The 17,982-nt window shown below is 35.4% G+C and overlaps 1 protein-coding gene across 2 annotated transcripts in view; it reads left to right on the top strand.

The window, feature by feature from the left end:
- Nucleotides 1–17,982, top strand: part of KIAA0825 (KIAA0825 ortholog) — a 432,275-nt gene that overhangs the window by 188,723 nt on the left and 225,570 nt on the right. For both annotated transcript variants that reach the window (XM_036925703.2, XM_057493384.1), the window contains 3 exons: nucleotides 2,211–2,435; nucleotides 8,798–9,206; nucleotides 13,939–14,098. In XM_036925703.2, coding sequence (XP_036781598.2) covers nucleotides 2,211–2,435; nucleotides 8,798–9,206; nucleotides 13,939–14,098 — 794 coding nt within the window. The remainder of the gene's footprint in view (nucleotides 1–2,210; nucleotides 2,436–8,797; nucleotides 9,207–13,938; nucleotides 14,099–17,982) is intronic.

Raw genomic sequence — 17,982 nt, forward strand, 5'->3', positions numbered from 1 at the left:
ACTTCTTCAGGGCCTTAAAGGTTATTTGAAAAAATTATTTTGTGAAATATCTGTTCATAGCTTTTCATTTATTAATTGGATTGTCTGTCTTGAGTTGCAAAGGGTTTGTCATATATTCTCAGCACAAGTTATCTGTCAGATACATGTATTGATAAAAATTTTCTCCTAGTCTATGGCTTACTTTTTCATTATCTTAACAAGGTCTTTTGATATGGAAAAGTTTCTAATTTTGATGAGTTCAACTTGCAGTTTTCTCTTTAGAATAGTATTTTGTGTCCTAAGAACTATTTGCTTATCTAAAGAGTGCCAAGATTTCTATTTTGTTTTCTTCTGGAAATTTTAAGTTTCTAGTTTTTATATTTAGTTCTATGATTGATTTCATGTTGATTTTTTTGTGTAGTGTGAGGTAAATGTTGAAATTCATAGGTTTTCATACAAATATGTAATTTTTCCTGCTCCATTTTTGGAAGTCACTATTCCTCCCTGGTTGAATTACTTCAGTGCCTTTTTCTGAAGTTAAATGGCCAATTGAGCAAAAGCATGCAACTATTTGTAGACACTGTTCTAGTATTTGGAACTACATGTTCCTTATAATTGCATTGTTATTTATTTGCTTTCTGTTTGTTCCATCTAATCTTTATTACTTTTTTCCACTATTTTGGCCTTCTTTTGGATTAACTGAGTGTTTTTCAGTATTACATTTTATCTTATCTAATGCCTTATTAGATATACTTCTTTGTTTATATTAGTAGTTGTTACAAAGTTTACAATGTGTATCTTTAAGTCATCACAGTTTACCTTTCAATAATATCATATCACCTCACAAACTAATGTAAGAAACTTACAACAGTATATTTCTATTTACTCCCTCCTATCCTTTATGCTAGTGCTTCATTCATTTTATTTCTACTAATGTTCTAAACTCTACAATTTGTCATTTTATTTTTACTTCATCCACTTATGTATTTTAAAGAATTAAAAATGAGAAGTCTTTTATGTCTGTCTATATACTTACCATTTCTGGTACTTTTGTTTGGTCAGGTCTGAGTTCCTAACAGGTATCATTTTTTCTTCTACTTTGAGTAGTTGCTTTAACATTTCTTGTATTACAAATCTTTTGCTATCAATTTAATGTAGCTTTGATGGCGTTAAAAGTACTCCACCTTCAAATTTGAAGTATTTTTCATTAGATACAAAATCTGGATTGACAGATTTTTTATTGTCATTCTTTTTCTTTTCTCATTCAGTACTTTAAAGATTTAATTCTGTTATCTTCTGGCTTGCATTGTTTCTGATGATAAATCACTTGGATTTAAAGTGTGTTTGTATAGTAGTACTCCCTCTGTTTCTGTATATACTTGCCAGTCATATTTTTAAAAATTTATTGTATTTATCATACAAGTCATACATATTCATGGTGGGTAAAAATATAATCAGGAAGAAGACAGGATAGCTGAAGGAAGGAGGGAATGAAAAAAAGTGGGAGAGGGATGGAAGGAAAATAGGACAGAAGAAGAGAGGGAGGGAAGGAAAGAAGAAAAGGTAGAAGGAAGAAAGAGGAAAATGACCTGAAATTCCATCTGTTACTGATAATCACCATTAACGTTATAGTGTATATCTTCTAATTATGTTATATATGTATGTAGATATATATTTTTTAAAAATGAAAATAGTATGTCATACTCTTTTCTAAGATGCTTTTATTTTTTGAATGAAACAATATACGGCTTTATTGTGTAGATGGATATACCTTAGCTAATTAAACAAATCACCAATTACTGGACATTTAGATTATTCCCCATTTTATTTATGTCCTGTATGTGATAATAATTGATTTCTTGGGATAAAGTCCTAGAGAAGGAGTAAGTGGGTTAACAGGTAAGAAAAAGTGTGAAAGCTTTTTATATTATCACCAAATTGTCATCTAGGAAGGTCATGCAATTTATATTTCCACCAGTAGAGTTTGAAATTACCAGGAAATACTGTTATTCACTGTTATTTTAATTGCCCTTTCCTCTATTACCAAGAAAAAGCTTTTTATTCAAATGTTTATGGACTGTTTGTCAATTATATGACTTCTAGGTTAAAAACAGCTCAGCTCTCCTTTCCTAAGCTTTAAACTAGATTTTTGGGAAGCTGAATTCCCAATCAAACAGGGTGAAAAATATTGTCAAATTCTGCTAACTGTAATATGCTGTCTGATTTTAAAGTCTCAACATGTATGGAGTCTGAGCTAGAGGTCATCCGATGCTTGAGACTGGCACTGACTGATGCTGCCAAGGACATTGTACAGCAGATAATATCTCTGATGAACTCGGGGAGAAACTGTGAGCCAAACCTAAACAAGACCAGTGTTCCTGAACGTTTGTGTGAGAGCATTCCAAAAGAATGGAATTATATTCCAGAAGAAGCAAAAAAGAAAGAATCAAGCAAAGGTATATTTTGTTTTTTCTGTTAGAACATCTCTCTGAAGAAACAATTTTCTAGGGTATGAGATCAAGCAAAATTCTAAAACTTGTAAGACTTGTAAAGTTTATTAATCTTCTTTTTACTGTGTATATTTGGGACTCTTAATTTTCTTTACTGCAAGCCATATGATCAAGGACACTAGAAATGAAAATGTCTCAAATGGTCATCAAAACTATGAATTCAGAATATTATGTGATATTTTGTGTTTATGCTGGTATTCACAAATCAGTCACAAGATTTTAACTAATAGATTTCCCTTAAATCTATTAAATAATCTAAAATCCTTACTCTCAAGAAGATTGCTTTGATATTCAGTTTAATACTCTTTCCCCTGCAACCCTTGTTTACCACATCTGTATTTGTGGCTTTTAGGTAGAAAAAACAGCACCACATTTAGTAATTAGGTATTTTTCTGACAGAGTATCTTTACTCCCAATACCTATGATTCTGAATTCAGTGCATTGTTCCTATGCAGGGCGGTGCATCTACTAAAGGTATTTAAGAACCATCAGTTACACACATTATTCATTTATTTTATTAATTAAGTCTTCTCTTCCTAAATGGTTTCTTCCTACCTAGCTGTTTCTACTTTCCGAGAATTTCACATCATTTCTTTGAATGTGTATTATGTATCTGTCTATATTCAATCTTCTTTAGGATTTTTAAAATAAAATGTTTCTCCTTTATAAATTCATCATTAAAGAAGAATAGTTTTTTCACGAACTCTGAGGAAATTTTTAACAGTGAAATACTCCAGCTGAACCCACTAAAGCCAATTGAAGGGACTAGCCTTTCTTTCATTCTTCTCTATGGAGATCCTAAATAATGTGGCTCTTATCCAGGGACCTTACAATACAAACTCAAGGCAATTATCTATCTGTGACCTTTCATAGTAATGCTTTAATTCTGTCCAAGTCCTATTAAACTGCCTTTGAATCCAGTAAAGCCATTTAATTGAAATTGGAAAATGTCAGCTTTTCATTGCTTAAGTTCTTCCTTGTCGGGGCTGTTTCCATCTCTCCTTCATTCTAGCTTTTGGATATTTCATAGATTTTGAGCATTCGGAAGGCATTATGTATAGTTAACATATCATGTCATATGAGCAGCACTATTTTGTTTGTGACTTTCAAGTCGTTCTAGTCATGAACAATTTTGCTTTCTACAAACATTTCAGAATTTTTCCATAACATTTCAAAGAGCTTCTGATTCCCAGAAAGCCTTACTTTGTAGATACCAGTTCTTGTGGTTTTCCTTACTAAATTTTATTTATATAATTTCCACTAAGAGCAGAAATACAACACTTATACTATAGACAACCCTAGAGGGGTGCCAAATGGCAAAAATATATAAAAGAAAGAAATGAATGAAAGTATCTTTGTAAAACATTTTGTGCGTTCCACGTGGATATGACTGAGAACACCATTGTTCCTCATTTCTCCCCTTTTTTGACTAACAGTACTCAACCTTTATTTTTACTGCAATATACAAGACAGATAATATTTACATGCCAAGCAATTAATCACTTACTCAATAGCTCTTTACTAACTTAGTTACTGCTGCAGACCAGATACTAGGGTTGAGACCAGATATAAACTGTGAATAATATACCTCCTTCTCTAGTATAACTTTACAGATGGGTGCAAATATCTCAGGAGATGTACAAGATAATTTGGTGTGTGAGAAGAAAGGAAGAAATAACCTTTACTAAAATTTCATATGGAGATTGTCACTGGAACTCTCCCTTGGTCTATTAGTGAGCCAGACGTGTGTTGGGGAAGGATGGACAGGGTAACCTCTCTCCTTCGGCCTTCAGCACACAGTAATGAAGGTTGTCCTCTGTATTTCAGAATCTAGCTTTAGCAAAATTAACCTCACCAAACACCCAAGTAGCTTTAACATTTTCCTATAAATCAACAAATCAACAGTAGTGTATGAACTAATATTGGGAATGCAAGGAAGAGCAAACAACGATAAAGTGAAAAAGCTCACACTTCTATTCCTAATATGAGCTCCTTCTCAACCATATTGTAAGGTAAAATAATGATGGTCTGATTAGATTCTGCCAAAAAAAAAAAACAAAACCAAAAAACCAAAAAGAATAGAAAAGGAAATATGGGGGAAAACCATTTGAAATATAACTTCCCATACATTATTATTGAACATGAATCCCTTGTGAGTATTGTGCTTTTGAGGTGTTACCTAAAGTTAGTTGGAAGTCATTTTGATTAGTAAAAGATTTTACAACTAATTACACAAAATATGAAGACATACCTCTATAATTGTTTTCAACAATGCTAAGTAAAATGATGTTTAATCCCATACTTAGCAAAATTTGTCTAAATAGTGATAAATGGTTAGAGGATTTTTTTGAGGATTCTAACTTACTGAAAGATAATCACCAACATAAGGGAGCATTTGTCCTTCCCGACATGGTGAAAATGATGGAACATGGAAGACAGTGTGGTGACAAACTAAAATGCATTTCTTTATTTCTTTGTCAGCAGCTACTGTTACACAGAAAACACTAAAGATTTAAAGAAGTAAATATTACAATAAATTACACAGTGTAGGAGATTTACCAAAGAATTGAATGAAAGTTCACACTTTTCTGATACAGCTCAGTTTAGGTATTTGCTTCCTTCAGTTCCAAAGAGCAAATATACAAATAACTAGCTGCTTTGCTTTTTTGACAGTTAAATAAGAGATATACTAGAGAATATATTTTCTTAGCAGTAAGTTACTTTTAAATAAAAGAGATGTTTTATGGGAAAACTGTTGGGGCAATTGTTTTAACTGAGACAATGGATTCTGGAGAGGAAGCAGAGGTAACAGTACAAGGAAAATGTGTTCATGCATTGTTCACATGCAGACTGTTAAGAAAGGAATTGATGGCAGATATATACACAAAATGCTATCAGAAGTCATTAAGATAGCTTATTTTCTAAAAACTAAGTTTGGGAAAAACCACTATCTGTAAGAATATCATAGCTGCACACTTATGAACTTAGGAATAGAATTTTCTAACATGATTTAAAATATTCCAAATAAGAGCTTCAGTGATTCCTGAACACTTTTCTTAAAATACAAGAACAAAATATTTTTCAATTTGTTTGCAAAGAAAACTAATTGACATCATGAATGATGAATATTTATTAGTCAAATTTCAATAGCCTTTGCTTATTTGATGATGAGATTAAAAATTTGCCATGATTTAGCAAGCACAGTTACTGATATACTTGTTCCACATGGATCTATGTATGTTCATGTTGTGGCTTTTTCACCTATGACAGCCACTCAAACCAAGTATTAAAGCAAACTGAACTTAGAACCTGACCTTTGAATCACTGTATCATAAAGTGTTAAGCCAAGTCTTTAAAAGTAATAAAGCACATTAAATCACATTATCCTACTCAATAATATATTCCTGACACTTTATACCATTATAAACATTTAAGAAATTGATTTTAAAACATTATCTTGTCTTTACCTCATTCATTGTGAATTTACTTTTCACATGTTTTATAATCCACAAAATATATTATCACAGTCAGTAGTACATGCATAGGAAGGAGAAATGATTAAGTATATTGTAAAGGCCCTTATGATATATTACTTGTATGTGGCTTAGATAGAAGTCAACTTATTTAAAGAAAGACAGAGAAATGAGTATGTAGCATTTTAAAAAATCCTTCCCTGGTGTGTTGTTAATATCATTGTAGACTCCAGCCCCTGTAATTAGTATAATGGATTTATTAGTTTGTCATCAGACTAAAGGTTTTGATTGGAATTTGCCTTAAGCTTTAATGAAGTAGTTGGGGATCTGAATACCTGGAGTACTCAGATTTTACAATGTAGAAGTGTGGGTATGAAGAGAATTGGTAATCTTTATCTGGTATCTGCTTAGATCTACTTAGATCTTAGATCTTAATCTGATACCTGCTGAGATTGTCAAATGTTCACTCAGTGTTTTCAGTTAAACCCTTTTTAGGGTAAACAGACTATGAGGTATAATCTTTTAAATCAAACACCTGACAGTAGAATAAGGAGTATCAGACACAAACACATAAAGAATAAAACATTTAGAATAATTTAAGAACACAGTGAAGAGTAGTCATGAAGGAGTTTCTTAATTTGCTTTATTTATATTTTAAGCCTCATCTAAGCATATTCATTTGAAAAAAAAGAAAACATTTCTTGAGCAATTATTTTTTTTTAAACCATATACCAAACTAATTGCTTTTACACTTACTATTTTATTTAGTATAATAGTCTTATGAAATCATTCAAATATTTTTGGAGCCAATTATTACAAACTTATAAAGACTGTTCCAGTTAATTGTTAAAATGTTTAAGTTGTGATTTTCTGAGGAGTCACTAGACCCAATATGCTTTCCATGAGGTTTGCTCTTTTTTAGAGCAGAGTAGCTTCTTTAAATGTCACAAATACCTTGAAAAATCTTTCATATTGTTTTTATTATTTTTATTCAGTTAAAACAGTAAAGAGTATTTTACTGAAGAATGTAAAGCTATCTTCTTTAGACTTCTCACTCTATTCCTGTCTTCAAATTCAATTATGTACATGATAGATTAAAACAGTGCTTTATGTGATACTAGGAGCAATGAGATTTTTTTCCATGCTCTTGAGGAGCTTTTAGTCTAGTTGTAAAGACAACTCATGAAGACACGAATAACAATATAACATAAACAATAACATGATAAATACAAATGATGACACAACATGGCACATTATAGACCGAATTACCAAAATAGTCACGTGGATAATATGTTCAAATAAATTATCTGAGAAGACTTAGAATTAAGAGTTGAAGAATATGGGTGACTCATAAAGAGAGAAGACATTCCATGTGAGGGTAATGATATGTTCAGAAGCCTAAAAGCAAAGAGGGTAAAACAAAGGTTTATAGAAACTCACTGAAGCTGGACTGTGGAGTGTTTCAACAGTAATGCTTCAGAGACTAATCTCCCCTGACAGCAGAAAGCAACTAAAACAATTGCAGAAGAAAATTAGATAATAAAATTTATGGTATAGGAATTTGGCTTACCAGTTCAGTGGAGGGGCTGGGCATAGTGTGGAGCAGGGAGATAGTCAGGAGAGGACTACAGTAGTCCAGGTACCATTTGTGAGCAATAGCTTGTATAGGTCAGTAGCCATGGTCACAGTGAGGTGAAACTGAATTTCAGAGATGAGGGGTAGGCAAATTTATCAGTGTGTCCCTGGTCTGGTATGAAAGATCAACAGGAATAGGTTAAAGGTTTAAAAGGAAAGAAGAGAAGGAGGGAAGGAGGTAAAAAGACAGGATGTGGTAGGGGTGAGGAGATTCAGGAAGGTTGGGAGTTTCCGGAGGGCCAAGCTGTCCAATGCACAGGACAGCTCCTCACAGCAAAGAATTATCCAGCCCAAAATGTCAACAGTGCCGAAGTTGAGAAACTCTGATCTAGAGAGGGAATATCAGTAAACCTTCAGAGAAAGGAGAGTGTGTAGAATCACCAGTCAACAGGCCAAGGACTTGTTAGCAAATACCCGCATTTAAGAGGTATTGGTAGAAAGTGGAGTAAGCCCAGGACACAAAGGAAAGAGAAGAGTAGTAGAGGTAACCGTGAACCTATTGTTTGATTCATTTAATCAACAAATATTTACTGAACAACTGTTATGAGGTACTAAGTCCTGGGGATACAGCAGTGCCTTCGTGGAGCTTATATTCTAATGGAGGGGATGGGCGGTGAACATATACAGGAAGTGATGTTACGTGGTAAGATAAAGGCAACAGAAGTGGGTCTAATCATAGGGAGAGAAAGGCGGCTGGGATGGGAAGGGTGTGAAGGAACTGCTTTAGATGGGTTGATGAGGGAGTGCTCTCTGAGGAGGTGACATCTGGGCTAAGAACTGAAAGAAGAGGAGCCAAACCTGACAGGAGCTGCTGTGATTCTGCCATGGGTTCTAAGGGAGGAAGGAAGGCTTAAGGAAGTGTTGAAGCTGCAGAGGTCTAGCAGGAGTGCCTTTGCATTTGTTAATTAGGAAGACATCTGGGCCCTTTAAACCTGCAGTCTTAATCGATGAAAATATAAATAATAATTCTGAATTTTCTAATTTTCATTTGTGGGGGAAAAAAAGAAACTCGGGATTTTCGGAATGTTAGGCAGTACTTCAGGGGACCCCATAGAGTTCTGTTGGAAAATATCAAGTACTTGCTCTTCTCAACAATTTTCTCCACAAAAGTTAGACATTCCCACAAAGCACTCAAAACAACACCGTGATGGAACGCAAATGCTAATATTAATCATACCTTTTCTTTCTTTTCATCCCCAGGCTTCACAAGGCTTGCTGCTCAGGCAGTATCTATTGTAATCAGCAAGTTACCTACGGTGATTGCATGTTTGCCTCCCCCAATTAAATACTTCTTTTTTCTGTCTGAGAGAAAAATGTCAGAAAACTTTGTTGAATTGAAGAAAGCTGGCCTACTTGTCTGGAACTTGATTGTAATTATATGTCGGATATTTGAGGATGGAAACACTGTGGAACTTTTAACAGGTGCCTCCCTTGACAGATGGAGTAAAGAGAAACTCGGTTTAATCTCTGTGTGTTTGGAAAGCATCATGGGAGAGCAGACAAGTAGCCCTAATCAAAAGACCCAAAAGGTCATACAGAGCATTGAGCAGCAAAAACCCAACTGGATTGAATGTCAATTGTTGAAAGCAAAGAAATTGAGCTCCAAATGGTAAAGTGGTGTTTTTCTTTCACTGAATTCCATCAAACATTCACAATAACAAAATCACCAATAAACATCAAAATATTGTCAGGCAGCAACGGTGATTTTACTAACTCATAGGAACTTTAGTGAATATGTGAAATGATAAGTAGTCTATTTAAAAAACTGGATTGTTAGATGTTCCTTGTATTATTAAAATTGAACCTCTTTGATACACTGGAATATTATACTTGTTTAGTCATCACCTTAAGGTTTCTGATTAAAAGGGTGGTAGTTACACCCAGGAGAATTTGGTTTCACTCCTTTGCAGTAGGCAAACAGGGAGCTAGCTAGTGGATAGCCTGAAGCATTTTGTAAATGGATTCAGCATGGAGATTAAATTAAGAGAGAATTAATGGATATAAAAGGCTTTTATTGCTTTCTGTGTACCTGATTGTCAAAAAGGTACACATTTTTCATCTGGTAATGTAAGAATCCCAGAGGGCAACTGGGGCATATCACAGTCGAGCTATAAACACACCCAGCTGTTTCTGTATGAAAATGTCAGCATTCTCATAGGTTTGTCACCAAGAGCTAAGTGATTTGTAGTATTGCAAAGATTTTTAAGGGTCCCTGATGAATTTAAGTAAGTACATAGAGTCCTCCTGTCTTAAAATTAGTCTTCAGTATAGAATTGCGTGATATCAGTAAAAGAATTACAGTTCACATGGTCTCCAGATCACTAAGCCAGACTCTTTTTTTAACACCAGTCACACACACTGTCCCCCATTCTTTAAGGTACATTCATGTTGCTAACAGATACTATAATTTGTGCCTGAAGTTACTAAAAGTTGTTACTTTTCTAATACGTGGTAGTGCTAAAGAGTTCAGGCTTTGGAATCAGATGGACATATACAAATCCCTCTGAGTGGGTGTCTTGCCTGAGGGTTTCAGCCCTGGGCAAGTTCACTATGGATTGGGTGAGACTGCAAAATGACAAGGAATGTTCTTGGGGTAAAACAGTTTATATCTGGCTTTATTCTCATGATGATAAGTCAAGCACTAGAATCATGTCTGCATTCAGCAGTCTGCAGGGCCATAATCTACCTCTTTCTCTGCCTCCACCCAGAGGAGCTCTTTATATAGTGAGTCAGTCAGTAATAGCTCTTTGCCAAGGTGTGGGAGCATTAATCTAGCAGTGGGCCAATTACATCATCAAGTAGTTTAGTATCAGGTCAGAATGCTGGCCGTAGGAACTTTCATTTCCCCCACAGTAGGCCATCTTGTACAAGCTATGGAATCTCTCAAAGTCTCATTTTCAGTGATGATTCAAAACTGTTAAGAGTTATTTTAGGAAAATTGAATAACATTTATCAAGTTCTTAGCATCAAGCTTAGAACTAATAAGCATTTGTTATTTATAAATGCTTTAAAATGCTTTGCACTCACTGGTTAGTATTAGGATAATGAATACTTTTTACTGGTTTGAATTTATCTGTAATTAATCCATATGGAGAAATGTAGGTAATCATGATTGTCTTGGTCATGCCATAAGACTCCTAGAAATTTACTTCTGGGGTGTTCTGTGGATAAGAATAACAATAGAAGTCAGAAAAATGCTTAGTAACATTGACAGTGACCTTCTTAGTCTTTACATTTGCATTCAATACCAATTTACAGGCTTTAATCCAATGACCAGAAGATTAAGGCCGCATATCATTATGCATGGTAATAGTTACTAAAGGGAGAGAAAAAAAGAAGAGTAAAAATAGTGAATCTGATGATAGTTACAAAGTAAAATTTGTGATACTGTTGATTTAGGCACTTATCAATAAGATCAATTTAAAGTAATGCCTCAGTAATATACTTGGGGGCACATACAGGAATCCATAAATAAAATTTTTCTTTTAAAGTTGATTTTAGTGTACATTTTTTTTATAAACAGCACCAACACATCTGGTATCTCCTTATAGGGTGTTGTCTAGCTGATACTTGGCTGATGAGCTATCTGCTGCAACATGCATCCAAAATGAAGAATTGATGATTTTTAAAAATGTTTTATATATCTCTGGAGAAAATGGAAGTTTCTATGGCCAGGATCATCACCTGACACGAATTACCTGATGATGTAATTGGCCTACTGCTAGGCTACTGTTTCCACACCTGTTGGCTATGAACTATTATCGACTGAGTCACTATGTAAAATGCTTGTTTAGTCATCATTTGACTGATGCAGAGGCAGAGATAGAGATGGATTATGGACCTGCAGACTGCTGGATGCAGACATGATTCTAGTGCTTGACCTACTGTAAGAATAAAGCCAGGTATAAACCCTTTCACCCCAAGAACATTCTGTTGTCATTTCTTGGTCTCACCAAATCCATAGTGAACTTGCCCAGGGCTGAAATCCTCAGGCAAAACATGACCCTCAAAGATTCTGAATATATGTTATGTAATTATGTACTTAGCACAATGCTGTCTTTCTCTGTTTCTCAAATATCAAAAAACAAAATCCAGATTTAAAAATTTTTTTATTGTATTTATTTGAAAAAGAGTTAAATCTGGCTGATTAACTCACTTTAGGTAACGTCTTACAGGATTTGGGCACTATAGGGATGTTTCTTCTTGACTTTGATTTGTAGCTGATTACCTGATATACAAGTGAACTTCCACCTTTGTGTATGTCTCACAAATCATTGATCTTTTAGTTCATAGATTTATACCATGAGGAAAATGTATTTTAAGCCATGATGCTTGTATATAGGTGGAAGGTTGCCTTGGCTTTATCATAATTTGTTTAAATACATATGAGATGTAAGCATTTTAACTAAAATAGTTCCTCTGTTAGGATTTAAATAAAACCTTAATTCTCCATGAGGATTATCTTGGAACTACACAATATCATTTAGGTAGATTTCTTTTACTTGCATTCAGATTTAGCTTGGATTTTGTGGAAACTGAAAATGACTGCAGTGGACAGGTGGCAGCTGTAAGCATTGCTTGTCTTGCATACCGCCTGAAAGCCTTGCTATTCATTAAAACAACCTTCACTTTGTAGTAACACTCAGGCTGTAAACAGTCAACTTAGATTCTGGAGGGCACACAGCTCAAAAAGTAAAGAAATGTCTATCTTTGCAAAGTAATTTGTTGAGCTGGAGATTATTGTTTTTCATCATCGTGACCCTGACTTGGCTGGTTAGGTGCATATACAGATTAAGATTAATGCAGTTATTCCTTGGCTAAGGTCTGCCTCTTTCAGGGCACATTCTCCCTAATGACATGATTGATAGGCAGTCCCAAATCCAGGGAGGAACTCATTAATCATAGCATTGACTGAATCCAATCATTTGCTTCACCTGCATAGTGATGGACAGGAAAGGATACAATTCAGGGGCTGACACTGAGACACTCCTTTGTCAGAGGGCCTCAACTTTTTCAATGTCAGCCTCTACAAAACCTAACAAGAAATTTTGCTTGCAACCTGTATGCAGCTTCAAAAAGATATTTACAAACTTCTTTTATTGCAACAAGATCATTTTTGTTTGTTTAAGGATTTACTTTAGCTAATGAGTATCTATAAGAGTAGGATTTGCTTTATTTTTTAGGAAGGCTTATATTGTAAAGATTTTTTTTAAGAAGCATGTTTTGAAGCTACATGTGGAAGTAATATAAAAGTTAATGTCCAGCAGCTGGGTATCATTTGGTTCAGTCTTCAGGTCAGCAGCACTGACTCTTAGCAGAACTAATTTTATAATCATGGCAAAATCTCAGTAATGAACTGCAGTATAGAGCTGATTACACCACAGTAAATTTCATTTAGTCTGGGAATCAGTGGAAAACCCTGCATTTTCTTAAGAATACTTAGATTGCAAAGCCTAACATGATTCTAATAGCAATTGTAGTAAGGAAATTAGTGTGGAACATATATGATGTAAGTTGAATATCGTGATTTATTTTGCACTGGTTTAGAGAACTTCTTTTTTAAAAATGTATGTCATCCACTATTACCATGTAAATAATGTTGAAAATCAACAATAAGCATATGAGTTTGTATAAAAGAAATGTTTCACAAATGTAACTTGCACATTCCTGGTGTGGTGATAATACAGCCCTTTCCTAGAAGAATAATCAGGGTATTGACTTTTGCTAAGTATGTGACCAAGAAGGAACAGGAGAGGGGGCATATATTTTTAAAAGGCAACAAGTGACAAAAGGCCAATTTAAAATACCCACTGGTAAGTACACTGCCAGGAAACACCCAGCAAATATTTAGCATAAAAGGCTCCCCGTCTTGACACTTTAATTAGTCTTTAATGTGTTCTAAGACAGGTGTAAAGGAAAAACTACAAAAGATAGACTACCAAAGCTATTTCTGGCATCAAAGATACTTTTTATCCTTAAAGAGAAAATACAAATTATTTCTTACATGTTCTTAAAAAGAAATGTTTTGTTTTCATCCTATGATTATAGCAATTTCAACAATTGCAGTAATGGGAAAATGTTTTATAGATACGAGTATAAATGCAATAAAGAAATATTTCAAAAGAAATGATTCAATTTTTAAAAATTCTTTCAGGTGCTTAGTTCTAAGGCACAGTTTATCTGAGCAGCAGCGGCTTGGGAAGGCTTCCCTGTTGGAGCGAAGTCTTCATGGGTGCTTTGAATATGAGATTTACATAGGCTCTCCACACTCAGTCTCTCTGATGATTTTCCATCTTTACAATTCTTCGCCACTGAAACTTATGTGCTTTCTTTGTGTTTAGTGCATTTATGACAATAGAGAACAGCACAGCCTTAGAAGAAGGAGATACTGTTCTCGAACTGACTGAGCAGAAAATAAACATGATGGTCCTGGATATCTGCCACAAACCAGGTGGCTGCGAGTACCTGCGGCAAATTTATCATATCATGCGGCTCAATGAGGTAGGGAAACGGCCTTTTTACCGAGCAATTAGGTGTGTACTGGCCTGAGGCAGCGAGCGCTGGCAGCTAAGGGTTAGTCAAGGAGGTGTTCATACTTCTTAAAGTCAATACCAAACTCAAAATGCATTATTAATAGAATCTATTCAGCCCTAGCTGTTCTACATTTGTATGACAGAAGCTTCACTGAAACAATGTAGGTTTTACTTATACTATTTAAACAATAACACGGCTCATAAACTCAGTTCACTTCTGAATTGTGTAGACTAGAGGTGTAGTTTGGGACTTGTGTGTTTGTGACTGTTAAGCTGATGTTGAAATTGGGGCTTTATGAAATGAAGAATTTTATGAAGAGAGATGCAGCTCCTCTGCACATGTCATACTTGCATTGCTGAAGTTGGAGTTTCCTTACATAATGAAAAACTTTGGAAGGATATTGAACCATATTCAGCAGCAACTAGATTAACCTGAGGAACTGCATTAATGCGTGGACACTCGTTAGAACCAACATCATGCTTTTCCACCTCTGTTGGGTTAAACTTCTGACCTTGTGTGTTTCTGGCTGTTGTAGCAAAAATGTAAAGAGGGGACATCTAATTTATTTACTTGAAGTAATACAACTTGGCCAACTTAGATTTTTAATTGGGCCATACATATCTGAATTAGAATGTGACATGTAACGTGAATTAGATTTGTGTTTACATGTTCAAACTCATGAATGTAATTTTTGTAATAGTAAAAATTGTGTATTTTGAATAATGTGAAGATACCAGTGTTTTATCTCAGTGAGGTAGGTCTTAAAAACTATACATTTCCAAGGAGTGAATTAAATTCTACCACAGCATTTTACCGCTCAGTTATATAAATGTTCTTCCTACCATTATCTGAAAGTTATTTCAAGTAAATCTTGTTGCCTGGCCATCTTAGAGCTAATCAACCAGTTGATAAACAGGTGACATAATAATGCATTCAGTGTTCACCCAAGAAGAATGAGAGGCATCTTTGGCTGTGAGAAATAGTCCTGTCATTAAGGGACTACAGCTCAGTATTTAATTGAATCAAAGTAACACAACCTATTCACTCTTGCTAATGATCCCTCATAGCTTGTTGGGGGTTTCTATTTGGGGAACTAGGGGACTCCTGGCCTTGGCTAACTGAAAGACCTCTGCTGGGAAATTATAGTAGTCACGGGCAGTGTCCACCTGGCCAGCCAGGTGAGCCAGAGTAAGCGTGGTGATTGCTGAGGAACAGATGTTGCAGTGGGATTACTCTCAGATCCTTAGGAAGGTGGCAGTATCAGAGTGAGTTCTGAGGACAGTATTGACTGGTATAGATCGCCAAACTGATAGACTAGTCCTCTTTTTAAAAGGCCCATAATGCAAAAAGGATCAGTAATCACCAATAAGCAAATCTGAGCTGGATCATTTGTTGTATTCAGGAAACCCAAAGACTGTCTTCCCCTTGAACTCAGGGAACTCTGTATCTTGCCAATGGGCTTCAGCCCTAGGCGAGTTCACTGTGGACTCAGTATGACCAAAGAAACGACAGTAGAACATTCTTGGGTTTATTACCCGGCTTGTTCTCATGACAGTAGGTCGAGCATGAGCATCTCTCCCTCCTCCCAGAGCACTGGACTGAGCTCTCTGTGTCGTGCAATAATAGCTTATTGGGTGTGGATGCGGTAGCCTAGAAACAGGCCAGTTACATCATCAAGTGTTGATTTAAGTTCAGTGAGGATCCTGGCCATAGGAACCCCAACTTCCCCACACTCTGAAGCAGTGGTTCTGAACAGGTATGCTGGGATGTCTTATATATGGAAGATTCTTCAATGGCTCTAGCCACACTTTGACCAATTAAGTTTAAAGTTACGATTTTTCTTTCACTGCAACTGACTATCCCCACTGTCATGGTGGTGTTTGTCAGATGGGATGTCAAGCTAGGTACGTCGTGGTTTATTGTGCTGAGTGAGAGATGACATGGCGAGGTAAGAGGAATAATGTAAGGTGAAATATGAAGCAATGAAAGTAGGGAGACCTTTGCCTTGTGACTCCCTAAACAACCCAGGCAATAAAAACAATTATAACACAGAGGTGACAAAATCACAGTATCATGCTTACGGCTGCTTTTACACTGTAAGCCATTGTTATGCTGTAGGTGAAACTGCATTGTGATGTTTTGTTCATTTGATGAGTAGCATTATGAATCTAGTACTTTCAAGTCTGCTGCTAAGTACTCAAAAATATAAATACAGAAGCATTTATGGATACAGGCCTGGGTGAGGGGAATTATGGGTGTGCCCACTGAGAGAGACAGTTATGAGAGAAAATGAGTTTAAAAATGTTTGAGATAAAGGTAAGCTGTCTGTGTATAAAAGTCCAATTGGTACTTGAAGATCCTGGCCATGAGCATGAGGAAGGCTGGACTATGGATTTGATGGTCTTTAATGAGTGGTAGTTGAGGTCATGAGATTGGTGGAGCTCTTCACTGGAGAGAAATAGAAAAACAATGTGTCCAAAAGTATGCTTTGAATTAACTGCACAGGGAGGGTGTCAAGAAAGGATATTCAAAGAATAATATATTTCGTCTAAAGAAATATGCCAGATATAGGAAATCTGGAAATCTGGTTAAAGCGATGCCACAGAAAATCTGAGACTTAAGAAGGGGGTAGTGACAAGTGTCAAAATAGCAGAAAGGTCAGAAAAATTAAGGGAGAAAACACCCACTGTGTTCATCAATTGCAACAGAGCACTTGCTCTTTGAATTGTGTAAACCAAAAGAGTCAAAATATAACAATGTAAGGATAAATCAGTTGAGAAAGATTATTATTCCAAACAAAGCAGTTTTTCTAATGAAAGTATTTTATTCCTTTTTAAAATATTTCTTTCAGAAATCACAATAGAGAAAAATTTTGGTTCTGTACAAAAATCTAAATCTAGGCACACAATTATTTTTCTGATGGCTTTATCATTATCTAATAATATTGAGAAAAATTAGCATCTGACACATACCTGGACTCTTACTAAAGAGATACAGAGTTCCACAATGAGCAAGTGTAAGAAATGACTATCATTGTTAACTTAGGTTTGTTCAGATTTTGTTTAGATTTTTTTGTTCAGATTTTTAGGGTTTTAAGATCTGAAATTTTCCTTTGCCAAAGAGTACAGTAAGGAGTCTCTATTCATGATGTCACGGAGGCATAGGCAAGAGCACAGTGAACTGGCCCCAGAGTTCTACCACTTCTCCTCCAGACTCTGACTCACCCCTGAATGACCTCAGGCTTGACCCCTGACCTTTCAAAGCCAACCATTGAATGTGGTGTGGTCAAGAGCTTCTCAAGTTTTCACATACCTAGCAGTCTGCCAAGAAATCTTGTTAACAGTGAAAATCTGATTTGGTGGGACTTGGGATTCCGCTTTTCAAACAAGCTCTCAAATGAGGCAGATTCCGCTTGTCTATGCACCAGTCTTTGAGTAGCAAACGTTTTCAAGATGACCTCTGAAGCCTGTTTTACCTCTACCATCCTCAACCTAATCTTCAAGGAAAATTATATGTGACATAGTAAAAACCAGAAAAATATGTTTTTTGTTTCTTAAGCATTTGATAGCATATGAGAAATTATGTTATTTTAATTTGTTCTCTTCCAGAAAGTCCGATAAATGAAAAGTAGTGCAGTAAATTGACTTTTTTGCTTAGGCAACCATTAACAGTTGGGAGATTAGAGTTACATATTTTGAGCTTTTGTTGAACCCCAATATTTTTCAGTCCACAGCAAGGAAATAGAGTTCAGGAGTAATTAATTCTACATAGAGTAAGATTATTTGCAGTGAAATATCAGAGTCTTTAGCACTTTGCTGGGCATGGAGTAGGCAGCAGCTACACTTGAGGAA

Source organism: Manis pentadactyla, chromosome 2, assembly GCF_030020395.1.
Source record: "Manis pentadactyla isolate mManPen7 chromosome 2, mManPen7.hap1, whole genome shotgun sequence".
Taxonomy (NCBI): Eukaryota; Metazoa; Chordata; class Mammalia; order Pholidota; family Manidae; genus Manis; species Manis pentadactyla.